Source organism: Corylus avellana, chromosome ca1 (assembly GCF_901000735.1).
Source record: "Corylus avellana chromosome ca1, CavTom2PMs-1.0".
NCBI classification, from domain to species: Eukaryota; Viridiplantae; Streptophyta; class Magnoliopsida; order Fagales; family Betulaceae; genus Corylus; species Corylus avellana.
Genome location: NC_081541.1, coordinates 12,626,759 through 12,643,952, shown reverse-complemented (window position 1 = coordinate 12,643,952; position 17,194 = coordinate 12,626,759). Strand labels below are relative to the sequence as shown.

At 39.3% G+C, this 17,194-nt stretch overlaps 1 protein-coding gene across 1 annotated transcript in view; it reads right to left on the bottom strand.

The window, feature by feature from the left end:
* Positions 1–3,629: 3,629 nt before the first annotated feature.
* LOC132183972 (probable leucine-rich repeat receptor-like serine/threonine-protein kinase At3g14840) overlaps positions 3,630–17,194 on the bottom strand; it is a 27,226-nt gene continuing 13,661 nt past the window's right edge. The window contains exons 15-21 of the mRNA XM_059597482.1: positions 15,609–15,804; positions 6,094–6,240; positions 5,378–5,496; positions 5,057–5,267; positions 4,718–4,955; positions 4,207–4,357; positions 3,630–4,119 (exon numbers count right to left, since the gene is read on the bottom strand). Of these exons, the coding sequence (XP_059453465.1) occupies positions 3,805–4,119; positions 4,207–4,357; positions 4,718–4,955; positions 5,057–5,267; positions 5,378–5,496; positions 6,094–6,240; positions 15,609–15,804 (1,377 nt within the window). The 3' untranslated portion in view covers positions 3,630–3,804. The remainder of the gene's footprint in view (positions 4,120–4,206; positions 4,358–4,717; positions 4,956–5,056; positions 5,268–5,377; positions 5,497–6,093; positions 6,241–15,608; positions 15,805–17,194) is intronic.

Here is a 17,194-nt window from a genome sequence, read left to right as displayed (position 1 = left end):
TGACTCTCCAATTGAGATGGGGGCGAGCCTGCAATGCATTGAGAGAAGAATAACGTCCGAAATGAATTTGGCTCTCACTAAAACGTTCACAAAGGAGGAAGTGCAAGCTGCAGTCTACCAGATGTCCCCCTTAAAAGCTCCAGGACCTGATGGCCTTTCTGCAGGTTTTTTTCAGGAAAACTGGGAAATAATAGGGGATGAGGTTTGCCAAGTTGTTTTTCAAACTTTTACCGCTGGTGTTATTAATGAGGAGCTGAATTTTACTTACATTGCACTAATCCCCAAAAGTTTACATCCTACATGCATGTCAGAATTTCGCCATATTAGCCTGTGTAAAGTGTTGTACAAAATAATTTCCAAGGTGCTTGCTAATAGGTTAAAGACGGTTTTACTGCACATTATCTCTCAAGCTCAAAGTGCCTTCATACCTGGCCGTTTGATAACAGACAATGTTCTATTAGCTTACGAGACACTTCATACCATGCAAACTCGTATGTATGGTAAGAAAGGCTACATGGCTGTTAAACTTGACATGAGCAAAGCTTACGACCGGGTCGACCGGGTGGAGTGGAGTTTTTTTGGAGGTAGTAATGCAACGTATGGGTTTTACGGAGCAATGGATAAAGCTGGTTATGATGTGCGTTCGCACAACAAATTATGCAGTCTTGGTAAATGGAAGTCCGGTTGGGCAGTTTTACCCCACTAGGGGCATCAGGCAAGGAGATCCCATCTCCCTGTATCTTTTTCTGCTATGTGCTGAAGTTCTTAGTTTGCAATTGACTCAAGCGGATGAGAGGGGCCTACTGATGGGGGTTCTGACTTCGAGAAGAGGGCCCTGGATAAATCACCTATTTTTTGCAGACGATAGTTTGTTATTCTGTCGGGCAGATTTATGTCATTGGAGGCGGTTGAGTTCTTTGTTAACTATCTATGAGAAAGCATCTAGTCAACGACTAAATCGAGAAAAGACGGCAATTTTTTTCAGTTGAAATACACCTGTGGAGGCAAAAACAAAAATCCTAGAAGTCTCAGGGATTCAAGCAACACAGAGATATGACACTTATTTGGGTTTACCTATTCTAGTAGGAAGATCTCGGATAAGAGCGTTCCAAGATATCAAAAATAGAGTGTGGAAACAGCTTCAAGACTGGAAGTTGAAGTTTTTATCTCAAGCAAGTCAGGAGATACTCCTAAAGGCAGTCATTCAGGCAATACCTACATATAGCATAAGTGTTCTCGTACTGCCAAAAGTTTTATGCATTGAGATCAACTCCCTCATGCAAAAATTCAGGTGGGGTAATCAAACAAATGAGCATCGGATTCATTGGATGAGTTGAGAAAAATTGGGAATGTCAAAGAAGAATGGGGGAATGGGCTTTCGGGACCTACATTGTTTTAATCAAGCTTTACTTGCCAAACAATGTTGGAGATTATTCAAAAATGAGGATAGCCTTGTCTCCAGAATTCTAAAAGCAAAATACTATCCAAGGAGTTCGGTCCTTGAGGCACAAAAGGGTACCAGGCCATCTTATGCGTGGAGGAGTATACAACAGTCGTGCGGGCTGCTCAAAAAAGGATTGATATGGCAAATTGGGAATGGAACAAGTGTTAAAATCTGGGGTGAAAAGTGGATTCCAATGCTGAATGCCTATTATGTTCAATCCCATCCCGTTACACTTAATAGAGACTAGGTGGTTAGTGCTCTAATTGACGCTGATACTCGGTGGTGGAATCAGGCTTTGCTCCAAGAAAACTTCAGGCCAGAGGAGGTGCAGCTGATCCAATCTATCCCGATTGGTAGTACTTCCCAACGTGATGTGCAAATTTGGAGGGGAACGGCGTCAGGGTCCTTTACGGTTAGAAGTGCCTATCACCTCACCAAAGAGCTTTCCTCAGCTACTAAGGTAGAAAGTTCACGACGGATGGAAGACAGGCCCATTTGGAAGGAAATATAGGGTTTACAAATAGCAAATGCGGGTAAGAACTTCATGTGGAGAGCTTGTCACAATCTTTTGCCGACAAGAGATAATCTAGTGAAGAGAAAAATTACAAATGATCCGATGTGCCCAATATGTGGGCTTGAAGTTGAGACCACATTTCATTTACTATGGGCTTGCCCATCATCGATGGACGTTTGGAGTGGAGGGTTACGCTTCTTTCAAAAATTCATCTCACTAGATGCTGATTTTTTGTCTCTGGCTGAAGCAATTCTTCAAAGGAGTCGGGGAGAGGAATTCACTATTTTTGTGGAAACTGAGAGAAAAATTTGGTTTCGCAGGAATATGTGGATTCATGAGGGTTTGTTCAGCCCTCCGAATGAAGTGGGCAGGTTGGCGTCTGCTGCAGTGGAGGAATTCAGAAGATGTAATGCACCTCTTAATGAGGAAGGCGACGACAAGGAGATGGAGATAAATAAGTGGAAGAGACCTTCCCCTGGGTGGTTTGAAATGAATTGTGATGCAGCTGTGGATGCGAAAATGGATGGATGGGAGTGAGCCTAATTCTCAGAGACCACGATGGAAGGGTCTACACAGCTCGGAGCTTCACGCGAATGGGCTGGCTAGATCTGACTACGGCAGAGGCAATGGTTACAGTAAAAGCAGCTCAATTTTGCTCAGAAATGGAGGTGAGAAACGTAATTCTAGAAGGCGATGCACAAACAATTATAATGGCGTTACAGGCTGAGGCGCAGAATAAAAGCCGATATGGTCAGTTAGTAGAAGATGCAAAACTGATTTTGAGTACGCTATCAAATTGGAAAGCCAACCATGTACGCCGGAACATAAATGGTGCTACTCATAGCATAGCTAAATTAGTACAAAAAATGTCATAGATTGTGTATGGAGAAATGTGATATCCGATTGTATCTGTGATATTGTTCAAGGGGAGCAAATTGCTTCAGCTTGCTTTTGATATATATGAGAAGTGAACTATTTTTGAAAAAAAAAAAAGAAAAAAAAAAGGAGTTTAAACCCCAAATGAGAGGTAGGTGAAGTGAGCGATTTGATTATAGACATGTATATATGGTAAATACTTAATAAGAAAATCAATACAAATTAAAGTGGATGTAGGTATAGTTTGCGTTTTATTTTAGGTGAACATAACAACGCTAGGCCTTTATTATTATTATTATTATTATTATTATTATTATAAAAATATATAAATATATATTATATAAAAAGGCCTTTAGCATTTAGCGGTTAGACGGTTAGCCGTTAGCGGTTAGCTTAACTGCCCGCCTTTTCACCCCTAGTTTTTGTGACACATGACAATTTTAAAAATTAGTTGAAGGAAATTTTCTTTAGCTAGTCCAATTTGGAGGAAGAGCAATGAATAACTCATTTACCATAATTGGAGCCTTTCCTTCTCCTTGACTTTCCATCTTAATTTCTTCATTTTTCCTCAAGTCTCAATATCTTGGGTCGACGAATTCTTTCCATCTTTCAATTGATAATAATTTTGTAATCATAATTGGGGCATTAATTAGAGATATTGACTAATCTTTTATCATAATTAGTGCCTTAAACATTTTTAATTGAAGGGCTTGATTGTACGACTAATGGAAGAGATAGCCTTGGTTAATTGTTAGCTTTTTTGGCTCGTTGGAAATATGAGAGAATGACCGAACGAACAAAATTTAGAGGTGGCCATGTATATAGAGGTTTATATAGCTAGACTTTTTTCTTTTCTACCCCTGTAAAAACGAATATTTCAAAACAAATTTGATCCATGCTAATTGTCATCACCAAAATAGATTTGAATTAAAACACTGTAAAAGACAAAATCACACGCAAATAACGATGCCTATGTCAATGTAGAAGAAACACTCTCTATCTCGCTCTCACTTATATGATGTTCTTTACTTTGTTGAAAATGCTCCCACATTTCCTCGTTCATTTTCTTATGTGAGACACTTGGATCTGAAACCAATCCTGGAACAACAGCTTTGCCCTCAAGAATGCTCACCACTGAAGACATGGTAGGCCTAACTGCTGCAGAATCATTAGTGCATCGCAGACCCACATTTATCATCACCATTACCTCTTCTTTCTTGTAGCTAGAGCCCAGCCTTGGATCGACCAGTTCCAATAAACTCTCTTTCTCTTTTAAAGCCAGTGTCTGCAAACATGGAGATAGGAGCAAGGTATAAAATTAAAACAAGAGTGTGAAAGAAATAAATGCAAGAGAGAAAGAGATTCAAATTACCCAATCAAGAAGATGGAAAAATCCCGCCTTCGCCAGGTTGCTAGTGTTACTCCTCCCACTGACAATTTCCAAGGCAACAACTCCAAAACTATAAACATCTGCTTTATCGGTTAAATGACCCCACATTGCATATTCAGGAGCCATATATCCGCTGCCGAATCACGAAACAATGGATAACATTTTCAGCATCATGAATTTGTAAAATTGCTAATATTAAGGGCAATAATTTCTAATTGCCTTTTTTTTTGTTCTTAATGGCATGGGTAAACTAAAATCATTACCATGAAGTAATCAAATTCGATTGTAAAATAATTCAAACAATGAAATTTCTCAAGCTAAAATTTGTTGGTACAGTTGAACTTTACTAACAATTCTTCTACTTTCAATTTTGTTTTTCTTCTCGATCTATTTCTTTGAATCTACTGATATCACATGAAAGCAAGAAAAAAGATAATACGAAACACTAATTTGATTACACAACAAAGCATGAAATTAAAACACAACAACTCACTAAGTTCCAGCAACTCGGGTGCTTATGTGGGTATTATCCTCTTCATCAAGCTTGGCTAAACCGAAGTCAGATATCTTAGAGTTGAGATTTTTATCAAGCAAGACATTCGTAGCCTTGATGTCTCTATGAACAATCTTCAATCTCGATTCTTCATGGAGATAGGCCAAACCTCTTGCTATACCAATACAAATCCTTTGTCTTGTTGGCCAATCCAATTTCAACTCATAGTCTTCTGGCCCTACAGTCAATCAAATCAATTGAATATAGTAAATGACCATGCACACAAATGACTAGAAATACTCAACAAAAACAATTAAGTGCATGAAGGTAAAATTTTACCAAACAAAGCACGAGCGAGACTATTATTTTCCATGTACTCGTATACTAGCAATAATTGATTTCCTTCAATACAGCATCCATAGAGCTTAACAAGATGAGGGTGTTGCAATGCAGAAATTGTGCCTATCTCATTCACAAACTCACGATTTCCTTGCTTTGATTTGGAAGAAAGCTGTTTGACTGCAATTATGGTGCCATCTAACAGAAGGCCCTGCATTTGGAAAACAAAACTTTTGTCATCTATTAATAAGGAACCCTTCAAAAAGAAAGAACTACAATAAGAAACGTTCACTAAAAAGAAAATATTTATTCTGCAAATACCTTATAAACAGAACCAAAACCACCTTCCCCAATTTTATTTGAAGCATCAAAGTTGTTTGTTGCAGCATTGATTTGCCTTAAGGTGAATCTACCAGTTTGCAAGTGCAAATCCTTTAAATCTGAGGAAGATGCCAAGTCAGATATGGAAGCATGCCTAAGAAAATTGTAAAATTTTTGACATTCCTCGTAGTTTGAACTATTTTAAAGCATAATGTAAACAAACCCACACACGCCTAGAGAAGACAATTCCTAATAAAATAACAAGTTCTAGGGAAACCACATGCAATCACTCTCTGCATAAGAAGTTTTTGACAAACGACTTTCTTAGAATGAGTCCCCCTATTTGCCACACAAGGATTTTTGACTGACCAGAAACTTGCATGTTAGCTTATAGGCCCATCCATTGCTAAGTCGATGATGACTAAGTTGTTTCCACTTGAAATAATTAGGGGTTGGAGATAGTCTATCATTTCCATCGCCATATCATTTTTAAAAGGTAAATTGTTTGTTATATATATATATATAAAAGGAATTCATTTCATCCTGCTACATCATCCAAATAGTATGCATATATATGCACGTGTTGTGTTTTCGAACATACATAGACATGCAAAGTGCTCAATGGGGAAAAAAACAAACAGAAAAAAGAATCCAAAGAACTTATCAGAAATAACTATTTATCTATGTAATAACAAATTTAATTGCCTTGCAAATACCTTGTTCCGTCTTATTTTTCTGTGCTAGACAACATTTCCACGAGAGGATACCTAAAACCAAAAATATAACAAAAGCAACAGCAACGCTAATCCCGACCTTTGCACCTAGAGATATACCAGTTCTATTTTCTGATGGTGGTGTAAAGTCTGTTTAAAGCAAAAAAAAAAAAACATAAGAGTTACCATGTCAACATTGTTGTCAAGATAATTGATACGAGAAATTATCATCCAACCCAGTAATGCATGAAATTGAGATGTCCAAACTGCAGTTAGGAATACTTCAATGAAAATAAACAAGAAAATGATTTCATTCTCTTATTCATCAATGTGATTTTTGAATATAATTTCTTGAAGTATATAATACATATCAAACTGAAAATATATACAATAAATACAAAATCTTAAAATGTGGACAAAAAAAACAAATACATTGGTCTATGATACCATAAAGAAATTAAAAGGTTCAAATCAAATACATTTAAGGAAATGAAAAAATACATTTTACCCTATGAAGTTGCACTGCTTTTTCTAATTTTGCCTCTAATGTTTACAAATTGACAATGTATCTCTTAAAGTTTCTGACTTTTGTAATGTTGCCCATCCGTCAACAATTTCTGTTTTCTCTTACGAAAAATGACTCACGTGCATTGCATCGCATGTGACTTTTTAGGGGAAAATGTCTCCAAAATGCCCCCATTTTTCCTTAAAAAAAAAAAAAAGAAAGAAGAAAGAAGAAAGAAGAAAGGAAACTCACTCGCCAAGCTGATTTCCGAGTAGTGGAGCTCGAAATGGTGCGGTTCAATCTCCAGAAGCAATGACCTCCTCTTCTCCCTCGCGTGGATCTCTAGGGCGACCTTTATCAAATATCCAGTCGTGTTCTCTGGCAAAATCACAACTTGCATGGACCCCAAGCTCCTCCTGATGGTCACATTGAGCAGTAACTTCGTCAGCCTGCAGTGAGACCCACCGGTTTCCAGCGCCAAGGTAAGCCTTCTTGGGACGTTGAGCAAAAAGTTCCCGTCCTTTACTACCACTCTCGAAGTGGTCAACTTGAGCAGCCTCATTTCATGGAGGTCCTTCTCTCTTTACCCAAAGGCTACTAAGTACTCTTTTTCCTCTTGAATCTACTAAGCCTCAGGTCATTTCCATACAAAGAAACCCACACATGGGCACAACCCATTCAAGTGTACTTGGGAAAGAAACCAAAACTAGCATGACGAATGGCTAGAGCGACATTGTAGTGCCTTGGGTAATTACTGGGTTGTGGTCAGCTTAGTTGGTGGGTTAGCAAGATCTCTCGATTCATTAGGGTTCGTTGGAAGGAAGATTTTTGAGAATTTGGTTTGTCGCCAAACGTTCGCAGGGGGGACCACCGAACGTTCACTCAGCAAAAGTACACCGAGCGTTCGCATGGGGATCAAACGAATGTTCATTGACCAAATTTTGAACCACTGGGTAATGATCGAACATACACTTGCAACTCTAGAACTATTGTGTAAACAATACCCGAACGTTTGCCCATATGTACCGAATGTTCGCTAACCTGCAGGATTGTCACAACAACGCCCTCAGCTTTTTCAACCCTATAAATACCCCCTCCCACGCCCTTCTAAACCTCATTATGCCTTATATGCCCTAGCGAAACTCTGCTTGAGTGATTTGTGAGTTATTAGAGGAAGGAGGAAGGTTTCTTAGAGATCCTTGTTTTATAGAGGTAACCTTCTTAATTTAAGTTGTTCTTTACCTAGTGTTATGCTCGTTAAGTATTTTCCATAGCTTGGTTGCTAGTTTTAAGCTTATGTTTTTGTTTTAGGTTTTAGTCTTGGTTTAAGTATAGATTAGCGTTTTATTCTTGTTGGATGTATCTTATTTTGCATGGAGATGTTATCTTGGGCTTCTAAATATGTTAAGAACCTTGTTGTAGCCTTAGAACTTCCTTAGAAGTGATTAGAAGGTTGTTTGGTTTGCAATGGATTTTTTACCCAGATGAGAACGTTCACACCTTTCTAGCCAAACGTTCGGCTTTGAGCCTGAACATTCGCTATGTTTGGTAAAAAGTTCGCTGGCCAGGTAGAAACTCTGTTTTGGACATTTTTAGGTCTAGGACTTGTTTTAGCTCAGATTTAGGATTGATGTTAGGTCTTTTCAAAGATTTTGAGGGTGTGGAACATTTGGATGAATTTGTGTGGAGGAACTTTGCGACCCGGGCGAGTATAAACTCACATGAATACTTGTTATTTTTCTCGCATTGCACGGCTATTTTATGTGTACCAAACATGTATCTTTACAAACCTCATGAAATACATTTTGATCTTATATGAACCCTATTTTGTGAAAAACGTGCGCTGCTTAAGCAAGATAATGGACATTGTGAGATTTGTAAGCGCATGTATGTAAAATACAGATTAGACTAATTGCATCGTATGACATAGTATACCGGTACGTGCGGGATAATGGTCATAGGCTTACTATACATGTTAACTCTATGGTCAAATGTATGTGTGTGTTATATGAGCCTTGGATCTAATGGTTATTTCGTGACTGACGCAACAATATTTGATTTGTGGCTTATTACAGGACGTACATCATTAGTAGCATGGGTCATTTGAAGTAGGACTCAGTCGGGCTGCTAGTGTTATGAACAATAGCGTACAATCGTCAGGGTGCCGACATTGTATTACAGGTCTCTCGGGATAGCACTAACCCTGCTAAGAAGGGGTAATATTTCAAGTAGACCATACATTTTGAACTATGACTTGATTCTCATAATTATAGCATGTACTATAGTTATATTGCACTCTAGATAAACTGTCACCCCATAATGGTACATGTGATTTAAGAGCTGAGTTCATCATTTATTGACATGTACGTCATGTGCATTTTTACTAATTAAATCGTCGGACTTACCCTTGTATTATTTCCCCTCCATTATGTATAATTGCGTTGTTTAGCTAGCTTAGCTGAAGATGGACCCATGTAGGCGTTTGGTCAATATGAAGGACTTGATCCGGATAATTTTTAAGGCCTTAATTTATTCGGAACAGTTGTCAGTGATCTGTATTATATTCTGATGACTGGTCTCTAACCGATACATTTGGAGATTTATCTATGTTATGATGATTTTAGTTCACTCTACTAATTGAGGTTGTGGTTTTAAATTATTTCTATCTCAATCCCCTACTAAAAGTCTTGCGCTGTAGTCTCTCTTCGAAGAGAATGAGATCCCTAAGTCTTGTCCCACAAGGGAGAAGGCTAGGAGTCGAACCTTGGACTCAATTATCAGTTAATTGATTTCATTGAGGAGTTACAGACATGAAAGTGAAATGTCATATAGCTCTCTGTTCGACCCTGTTCTAGAAAACCAAAACAGCGGCCAGGCATGGGATTTGTATCTCAAGTGAAATCCTATATACCTCAAGTGAAATCTCGCATAACAGAATTTTACCATGAAATCTTAATGCTCAAAAGATCAATTTGTACTTTTCAACACTCTCAAGCACTATTCATCAATCTCACACACCCTATTGTTATAAAACTTCTAGAATTTGCAACAACAACAATAACAACAACATATTTGTGGGTTCAACTCTATGTGTGTCTCAAACACTGTTGGACATGAACCTGTTATGAGCCTGAGTAAGGGACCTCGTAACTGGACCTTGGGTATGTAGGAAAACAAGACGAGTCCGGCATTTCCTACCTATGATTGCTGATAAATAGGGATTGTTAGAGAGACCCCTAGACCTCACAACACAGAATGCTCATTTGCTAAAATATTCTCTGCCAACTTTATTGAAAAAAACTGCTTATATAGAGTTACAACCGACTTAGACTTAGGTTGAAACTAGTAAACCTATTCTGACTTGTGCTAGGAGATGTGAGGCGCTTTACCAAGAAACCTCTTACAACTCCAACTAGGACTAGGACTCTTACTAAGGAAATAAAGATACGACACTTACAAGGAAATAAAATACTCATAGTCAATAAAAGAGAAATAGGCAGAGGCTAACTAATAGATCTAGGGTTGTAACATTCCATCCCCCTTATGAACGTCCTTGTCCTCAAGGACAAAATCTGGAAAATGAGAAATGAAATCAGCCTTCTTTTCCCATGAAGCATCTACAGGAGAGTAGCCTGCCCAGTGTACCAAAATTTCGGGTATCCCCTTACGCACCCTCCGTTCCAAAATGGCTTGAGGCTAAACTTGTGAATTAGGAACATCAGGCAATTCAATCATAGCAGGATCTGCGACGCCAACTTGTTTTTTAAGGACTGAAATGTGGAATACAGGATGCAATTTGGACTCCTTGGGTAAATCAAGCAAGTAAGCAACTTGCCCAATTTTTTTAAAAAAATTTTGAACCGGCCATAATATTTAGCTGAGAGCTTGGCATTGCTTCGAGACTCTACAGAGGACTGTCTATAAGGTTGTAGCTTCAAATAAACCCAATCACATACTTCGAATTGCTTCTCTTGGTGATGCTTGTTATAGACTTGGGACATTCGATGTTGAGACTTCAGCAACCTATCCCTTGCTTCGCTAGGGAGCACATCACGTTCCACTAGAGTCTTCTCCACGGCTTCTACTTGTGCAGTCCCCTTTACATACGACAATAGAGTGGGTGGAGGTCGGCCATATACTAACTCAAAGGAAGTGATGCTATGAGCTAAGTGGGTACTAGTGTTATAACAAACTTAACCCATGGAAGCCATGTAACCCATTATTTAGGCTTCGAACTCGTCAAACATTATAAATACACCTCCACCGTACGATTGAGAACTTCAGTTTGGCCATCAGTTTGGGGTTGATAAGCTGAACTAAAATTGAATTTAGTTCCACGGAGTGAGAACAACTCTGTCCAAAAATGGCTTGTGAATGTTGGATCCCGGTCACACACTATGGATTCTAGCATACCATGTAGCTTGAAGATGTTGTCAAAATAAACCCTGGCCACCTAGGGAGCCGTATAAGGATGGCTTATAGGAATGAAATGACCATACCTTGTGAACCTATCAACAACCACTAGAATAGTAGATTTCCCATGTGACTTAGGTAACCCGTCGATGAAGTCCATTGAGACCTCAGCCCAAATCTTAGTAGGAATAGATAAAGGCTGTAAGAGACCTGAAGGCATGGTGGTCTCCATCTTGTGTCGTTGACACACCTCGCAGTGTCTAATAAAGGCCTTGACCCGCTCCTTCATATTGGACCAATAAAACACTGCCCTTAGCCTTCTCATTGTCTTAAAAAAACCTTCATGTGTACTCCCATGTATTTTCGTAATAATGGGATTAATGAAGGAAGAATTTTTTTACAAATATATTCGTTCCTTGAAGAAAATTAAGCCTTCCTTGAATTGCCATGGACCCACGGCCTCCCCCTCTTGGATTCTCACCACCAACGCCTGTAATTCGGGATCCGAACGAACCTCCTCTTGAATCGGCTCGAGCCACTGAGGTACAGGATGAGAGATGGCCATCAATGTCTTTGGACCTTCTATCCGGGATAAAGCATAGGCCACAGAATTTTCCTTTCCCCGTTTATATCCAATCTCATAATCATATCCCAATAATTTTACTAACCACTGTTGCTGGGCTGTAGTTGATATGGTTTTGATCCAGTAAAAATGTTAAACTTTTCTGATCTGTACGAACAATAAATTTTGAACCCAACAAATAGGGTCTCCACCTTTGGACTGCTGAGACCAATGCCAACATCTCTTTTTCATAGGTAGATAAACCAAATTGATTTCCCTTGATAGCTTTGCTAAAAAAAGCTATAGGGCAATTGTCTTGCAGGAGCACGGCCCCAATGCCTAATCCTTAAGCATCACACTCCACTGTGAAGGGTTTAGAAAAATCAGACAAAGCCAGTACGGGAGCTTGCATCATAGCCCTTTTCAGCTGATTAAAGGAGTCCTCTGCTTATACCAACCACCCAAAGGCATTTTTTTTAAGCAGCTCTGTTAATGGCTTAGCAATTGCACCATACTCCTTGACGAATTTGCGATAATACCCCGTGAGGCCAAAAAATCCTCTTAACGCCTTAAGAGTAGTGGGTTTGGGCCACTCCATGATTGAGTCGATCTTTCGGGAATCCATAGCCACCCCATCCGGTGAAATTATATGCCCCAGATAACACACTACAGATTTGCCAAACTGAAATTTATCTCATCTTACAAACAACTGATGGGTCGATAGAATTTCAAAAACTTGACCCATATGATGCAAGTGTTCTTCCCAAGTTTTACTATAAATTAAAATATCATCAAAGAAAACCAAAACAAATTTCCGAATTACCTTCTGAAAGATGACATTCATTAAGGCCTAGAATGTAGATGGAGCATTTGATAATCCGAATGGCATAACTAAAAATTCATAATGGCCGTGGTGGGTTCGGAAAGCTGTCTTTTCATTATCTAGAGGGTGAACCCTGATTTGATGATAGCCTAAACGGAGATCTAACTTTGATAAGACCTTGGCCCCATGCAACTCATCTAGAAGCTCATCAATCACGAGGATAGGGAATTTATCTTTTACCGTAATTTGATTTAATGCTCGATAGTCCACGCATAACCTCCAAGATCCGTCATGCTTCTTCACCAATAAGACTAGCAAAGAGTAGGGACTTGTGCTCGCCCTTACTACTCCAGAATTTATCAAAGTGGCAACTTGCCGCTCAATTTCATTTTTTTGATAAAAAGGGTACCGATAAGGCCGTACACTAAGGGGACCTTGGCTCGTCAAAATTGGGATTTTGTGGTCATGATCTCTTGCCGATGGTAGGCCCTTGGGCTCTTGGAATAAGCTGGAATATTGGTCAAGTAAATTCTGAATAGCAGGCTCTACCTCTTCAATTTGGGCCCCCTTCTCTCCTAGTTGAACTACCTTAATCTAAAGTATGCCCCCCCTGCAGCAGCCACGTAAGAGTTTAAGAAAGCTGCCCCCCTTCACTACTCTGTCCAACGGTGCTGACATCCCCTGCAACACTACCCTCACTCCTTGCCACACAAAGCTCATCCACAATCTTAAAAAATCCCACAAGATGGGGCCCAAAGTCCTCAGCCATACAACTTCTAACACGGCCTCAACACCTTCAAAATCTAGTATGTAGAAGTCCACTACAAAAGAGACGTTCCCCAGCCAGATGGTGACGCCACGGTAGAATCCCCCACTAACCAGCCTTTCGCCATTAGCCACGAGTACCTCCAGCCTTCCCCATTTGGACGGCGTCATTCCTGCTCTTTGGGCTGTGGACGAGCTGATGAAATTATGGGTGCTTCCACTATCAACGAGAAGAACAAATTTGTAGTGATTCATGTTCCCTTTGACCCGGATCGTACAAGGCTTGTGAGCTCCAGTGATGGCGTGCAAAGAGATGGCTGGCGGCTCATCTTCTTCCTCAGAGTATTCCCTAGAATTTTCCACAGTACTTTCCGCCTCCTCGTGCAACTTAAGCCAAAACAACTTAGCACAACGGTGGCCCGGTATGAATTTTTCATCACAATTAAAACACAATCCCTTATCTCTTCTTTCTTTCATTTCTTCTGGCCTGAGTTTTTTGATTTGAGGATTTCTCCCCCGGGTTAGCGCCGGTGATGGCATAGGCGGCTGGTTGTGGGTCTTTCGGTTGTCCGAAGATGTTCCCCGGCGTTGATCTTGCTGCTTGGCCTCGTACAGTCATGCCAGTCCTACAGCTGCGGTGAGACTCGCGGGTCGTGATGCTTGCACCTCTGTCCATATGTTGTCTTTAAGCCCACTGATAAAACACCCCAATTGATGCTCAAGTGACAGTCTACCCACTTGACTTAGGAGTCGCTCAAATTGAACTTGATCATCTTGCACAGTCCCAACCTGTTTCAATTTAGATAGGTCACCAAAAAAAATCCTCAAAGAGGGTTGGTCTATACTGGCGTTGAGACCCTTTTTCAAGGTGTCCCACGTTATCTCCTTTGGTTCTCCCTCATGAAAAATCTGATACCATAGCTGGGCATCACCGTCCAGATGGTAGGCTGCTAGGGGTAGCCTTTCGTCTTCGCTCGTTCCATGAAATTCGAAGAATTGCTCGACCCGACAAATCCAACTAGTCGGATCCTCCCCACCACAATATCGTGGAAAATCCAACTTCGCCACCTTAGGGACTGTCGATCCCTTGATACCAGAACTTGTTTGAATTATCCGTGGGCCTTCATTACGATTATAAGACCCAGTCTCTGTGTTTGTGCATCGATCCTCCAACAATTGATCAAATTTAGAGCTCATGTTTGCCACAATAGTCTCCAAACGTTCCAGCTGTTCCTCAGCAAGTGAAGATGATGCAAAAGACATTGTAGTCTCTGATACCAAGTTGTTATGAGCCTGAGTAAGGGACCTCGTAACTGCACCTTAGGTATGTAGGAAAACAAGACGAGTCCAGAGTTTCCTACCTATGATTGCTGATAAATAGGGATCGTTAGAGAGACCCCCAGACCTCACAATATAGAGTGCTGATTTGCTAAAATATTCTCTGCCAACTTTATTGAAAAAAACTGCTTATATAGAGTTACAACCGACTTAGACTTAGGTTGGAACTAGTAAACCTATTCTGACTTGTGCTAGGAGACGTGAGGTTTTTTACCAAGAAACCTCTTACAACTCCAACTAGGACTAGGACTCTTACTAAGGAAATAAAAGATACGACACTTACAAGGAAATAAAATACTCATAGTCAATAAAAGAGAAATAGGCATAGGCTAACTAATAGATCTAGGGTTGTAACAGAACCTTGATAACATTAGAAGTGCTTGAGGTGTGGCCACGATAACAGGTTGAGAGGCAAAGAAGAAAAGAGGAGGTTTTGGTTGGGGTTGAGGTTGAGGTGTCTAAGATGGGCGAGTTGACTCAGCAGCTGAGTCGTACTGACGAGGTTAAGATCCTAGAGGAAGAGCCCAGTGACCTGATGGGTATTTTGGGACGTAGGTGACGCTGAGCCCAAAAACTAATAGAGAAAGACATGAAGTAAGGTGTAGCAGTGAGCCATGAGGGTCTTCAAGTGAGTGACCAGGTGTCGAAGCCGGTGTTGAAGGAGAAGTTCATAACTTCAACACCATGTTCTTTGAGATTCACAAGATCCATTACACGTGGTTGCTAGTGGCCAGAAAAACACGCATGGCATTTTGAGGACATTTATACCTAAAAATTCACATGAGACGCACATGGATTTATTTTCATAAGAATAGACGGATTTGACTAATGGATAGGTCACATTGACACTTTTAGAAACTTAGTAAGTAGACATCATCAATTTTTAAACATTGGAGGCAAAATAAAAAAAATAAAAATAAAAATAAAAAATAAAAAAAGCGTGTATACTTGTGGGGGAAAGGTAAATGTATTTTCCCCATAAGAAAATTAATGAAAGATAATTAGCATTATAGAAATAGAAATATTTAAATGATAAGATATAAGCAAGCTTGAAAATGGTTCACTATCAAACCATTGGAAGTTTACACAAGCTCATAATATATAAAACCTACCAGGATCCACAGAAATAGCTGAAATAAGAGGACCATAGACTCCTTTGACCGGGATATCAGTTGTCCCCTTCCCAGCCCAGGAGAAACGAATCTCCAAGGTATTATTAGTCACGGCAACAGTAAACTTTTTTATAATTTCCTTACCAACTCCACCAGCTTCTTTTACAATGTTGAAATCCTTCCATACCAGCTCTTCCTACAAAATTATAATCCATTTATGTCAATCGTTTCATGCTAGCAACTATTTGTGTAACTGAAAATTGCCTGATGAAAGTGGAAGTATATTGTAATAAATACCTGAATGTAAATATTAAATATACGCCTTCCCAAGCTGCTATATGTTTTATCATCAGTAAACACTATCTCCGCAAAATGGAGGTTTACTTTGTAATTTCCATTTCCCAAACAAAAAGAATAATAAGTAAGAGAGAGTGGAGAAAGGCGTGCATTCATGAACAGTTCAGGGTTGGTCATAGAGAGTCTGGATGAATTTGTGAATATAAGTTTGTCAATTGAGTGAAAATCATCCATGAAGTGACCAGTGCTGCTAAATGCCCAGTTTTGGGAACTTGGCCAGTAGAATTTTGAAGGTCCACCTAGATCTGTATCAGCGTCATATGAAGTAGTTCCATTAATGGTTACTGCTTCTCCTCCACAATTTATATGAAGCTTGTATGATTCTGGAATAATAGCAACAATACAATTAGTAACAAGACATGGAAAAGCAAACTAACTAGGCCGGTACAGTACTATTGAAATGAAAAAATTCATAATCAACTGGAAAAATAAAATAATAGCGGATACGTGGTTAGGTCTATGACCTAGCTCCACAGATAAAGCCTTAAGGGCTACATTATGCTTTTATTCAATAAATTGTTTACAATACAGAATGCTCTATTTATAGAATTTACACATAAATGTAATCTTAATCAAATCCCTAAATTTCGGGTGATCAAATCATAATCAAATCCCTAAATTAGGCTAATCTAATCTTCATCAATCATAACCAAATCCCTAACTTTAGGGTCATTCAAATATACTCTAACATCCTCCTTCAAATTCAAGATGAAAGATCCTTAAACCTTGAGTTTTTTATTTATTTATTTATTTAAATTTTAAATTTAAATTTTTTTTATTTTTTTTATTTTTTAAGATAGCAAAACAATACAAAAGAGGACCATTTATGGGCCAAAAAAGGGATCCAACTTTGGGCTAAAATGAGAGCCAACTATAAGCTAAAGTATGAGCCAACTATAGGCTGAAGTGGGAGCCAACTGTGGGCTGAAGTGGCCTGGGTTTTAAACAATACCATAAAGGCCGAGCCTGAGTTTTAAACAATACCACAAAGGCTTAACAAAAAGATAGCCAACTTTGGGCTAAAATGAGAGCTAACTTTGGACTGAAATGACTTGGGTTTTAAACAATACCACATAGCCGAGCAAAAATAGGCCAACTATGGGGCCAATGGATGGACAACTTTGCCTCTTTTGATGGGCAACTTGGCCTCTTTAATTTTTTTTTTTTTTTTTTTTCTCAACCGAGATTTTTTTTTTTTAATTATTATTCGATATCCTGTTTGCAGATTA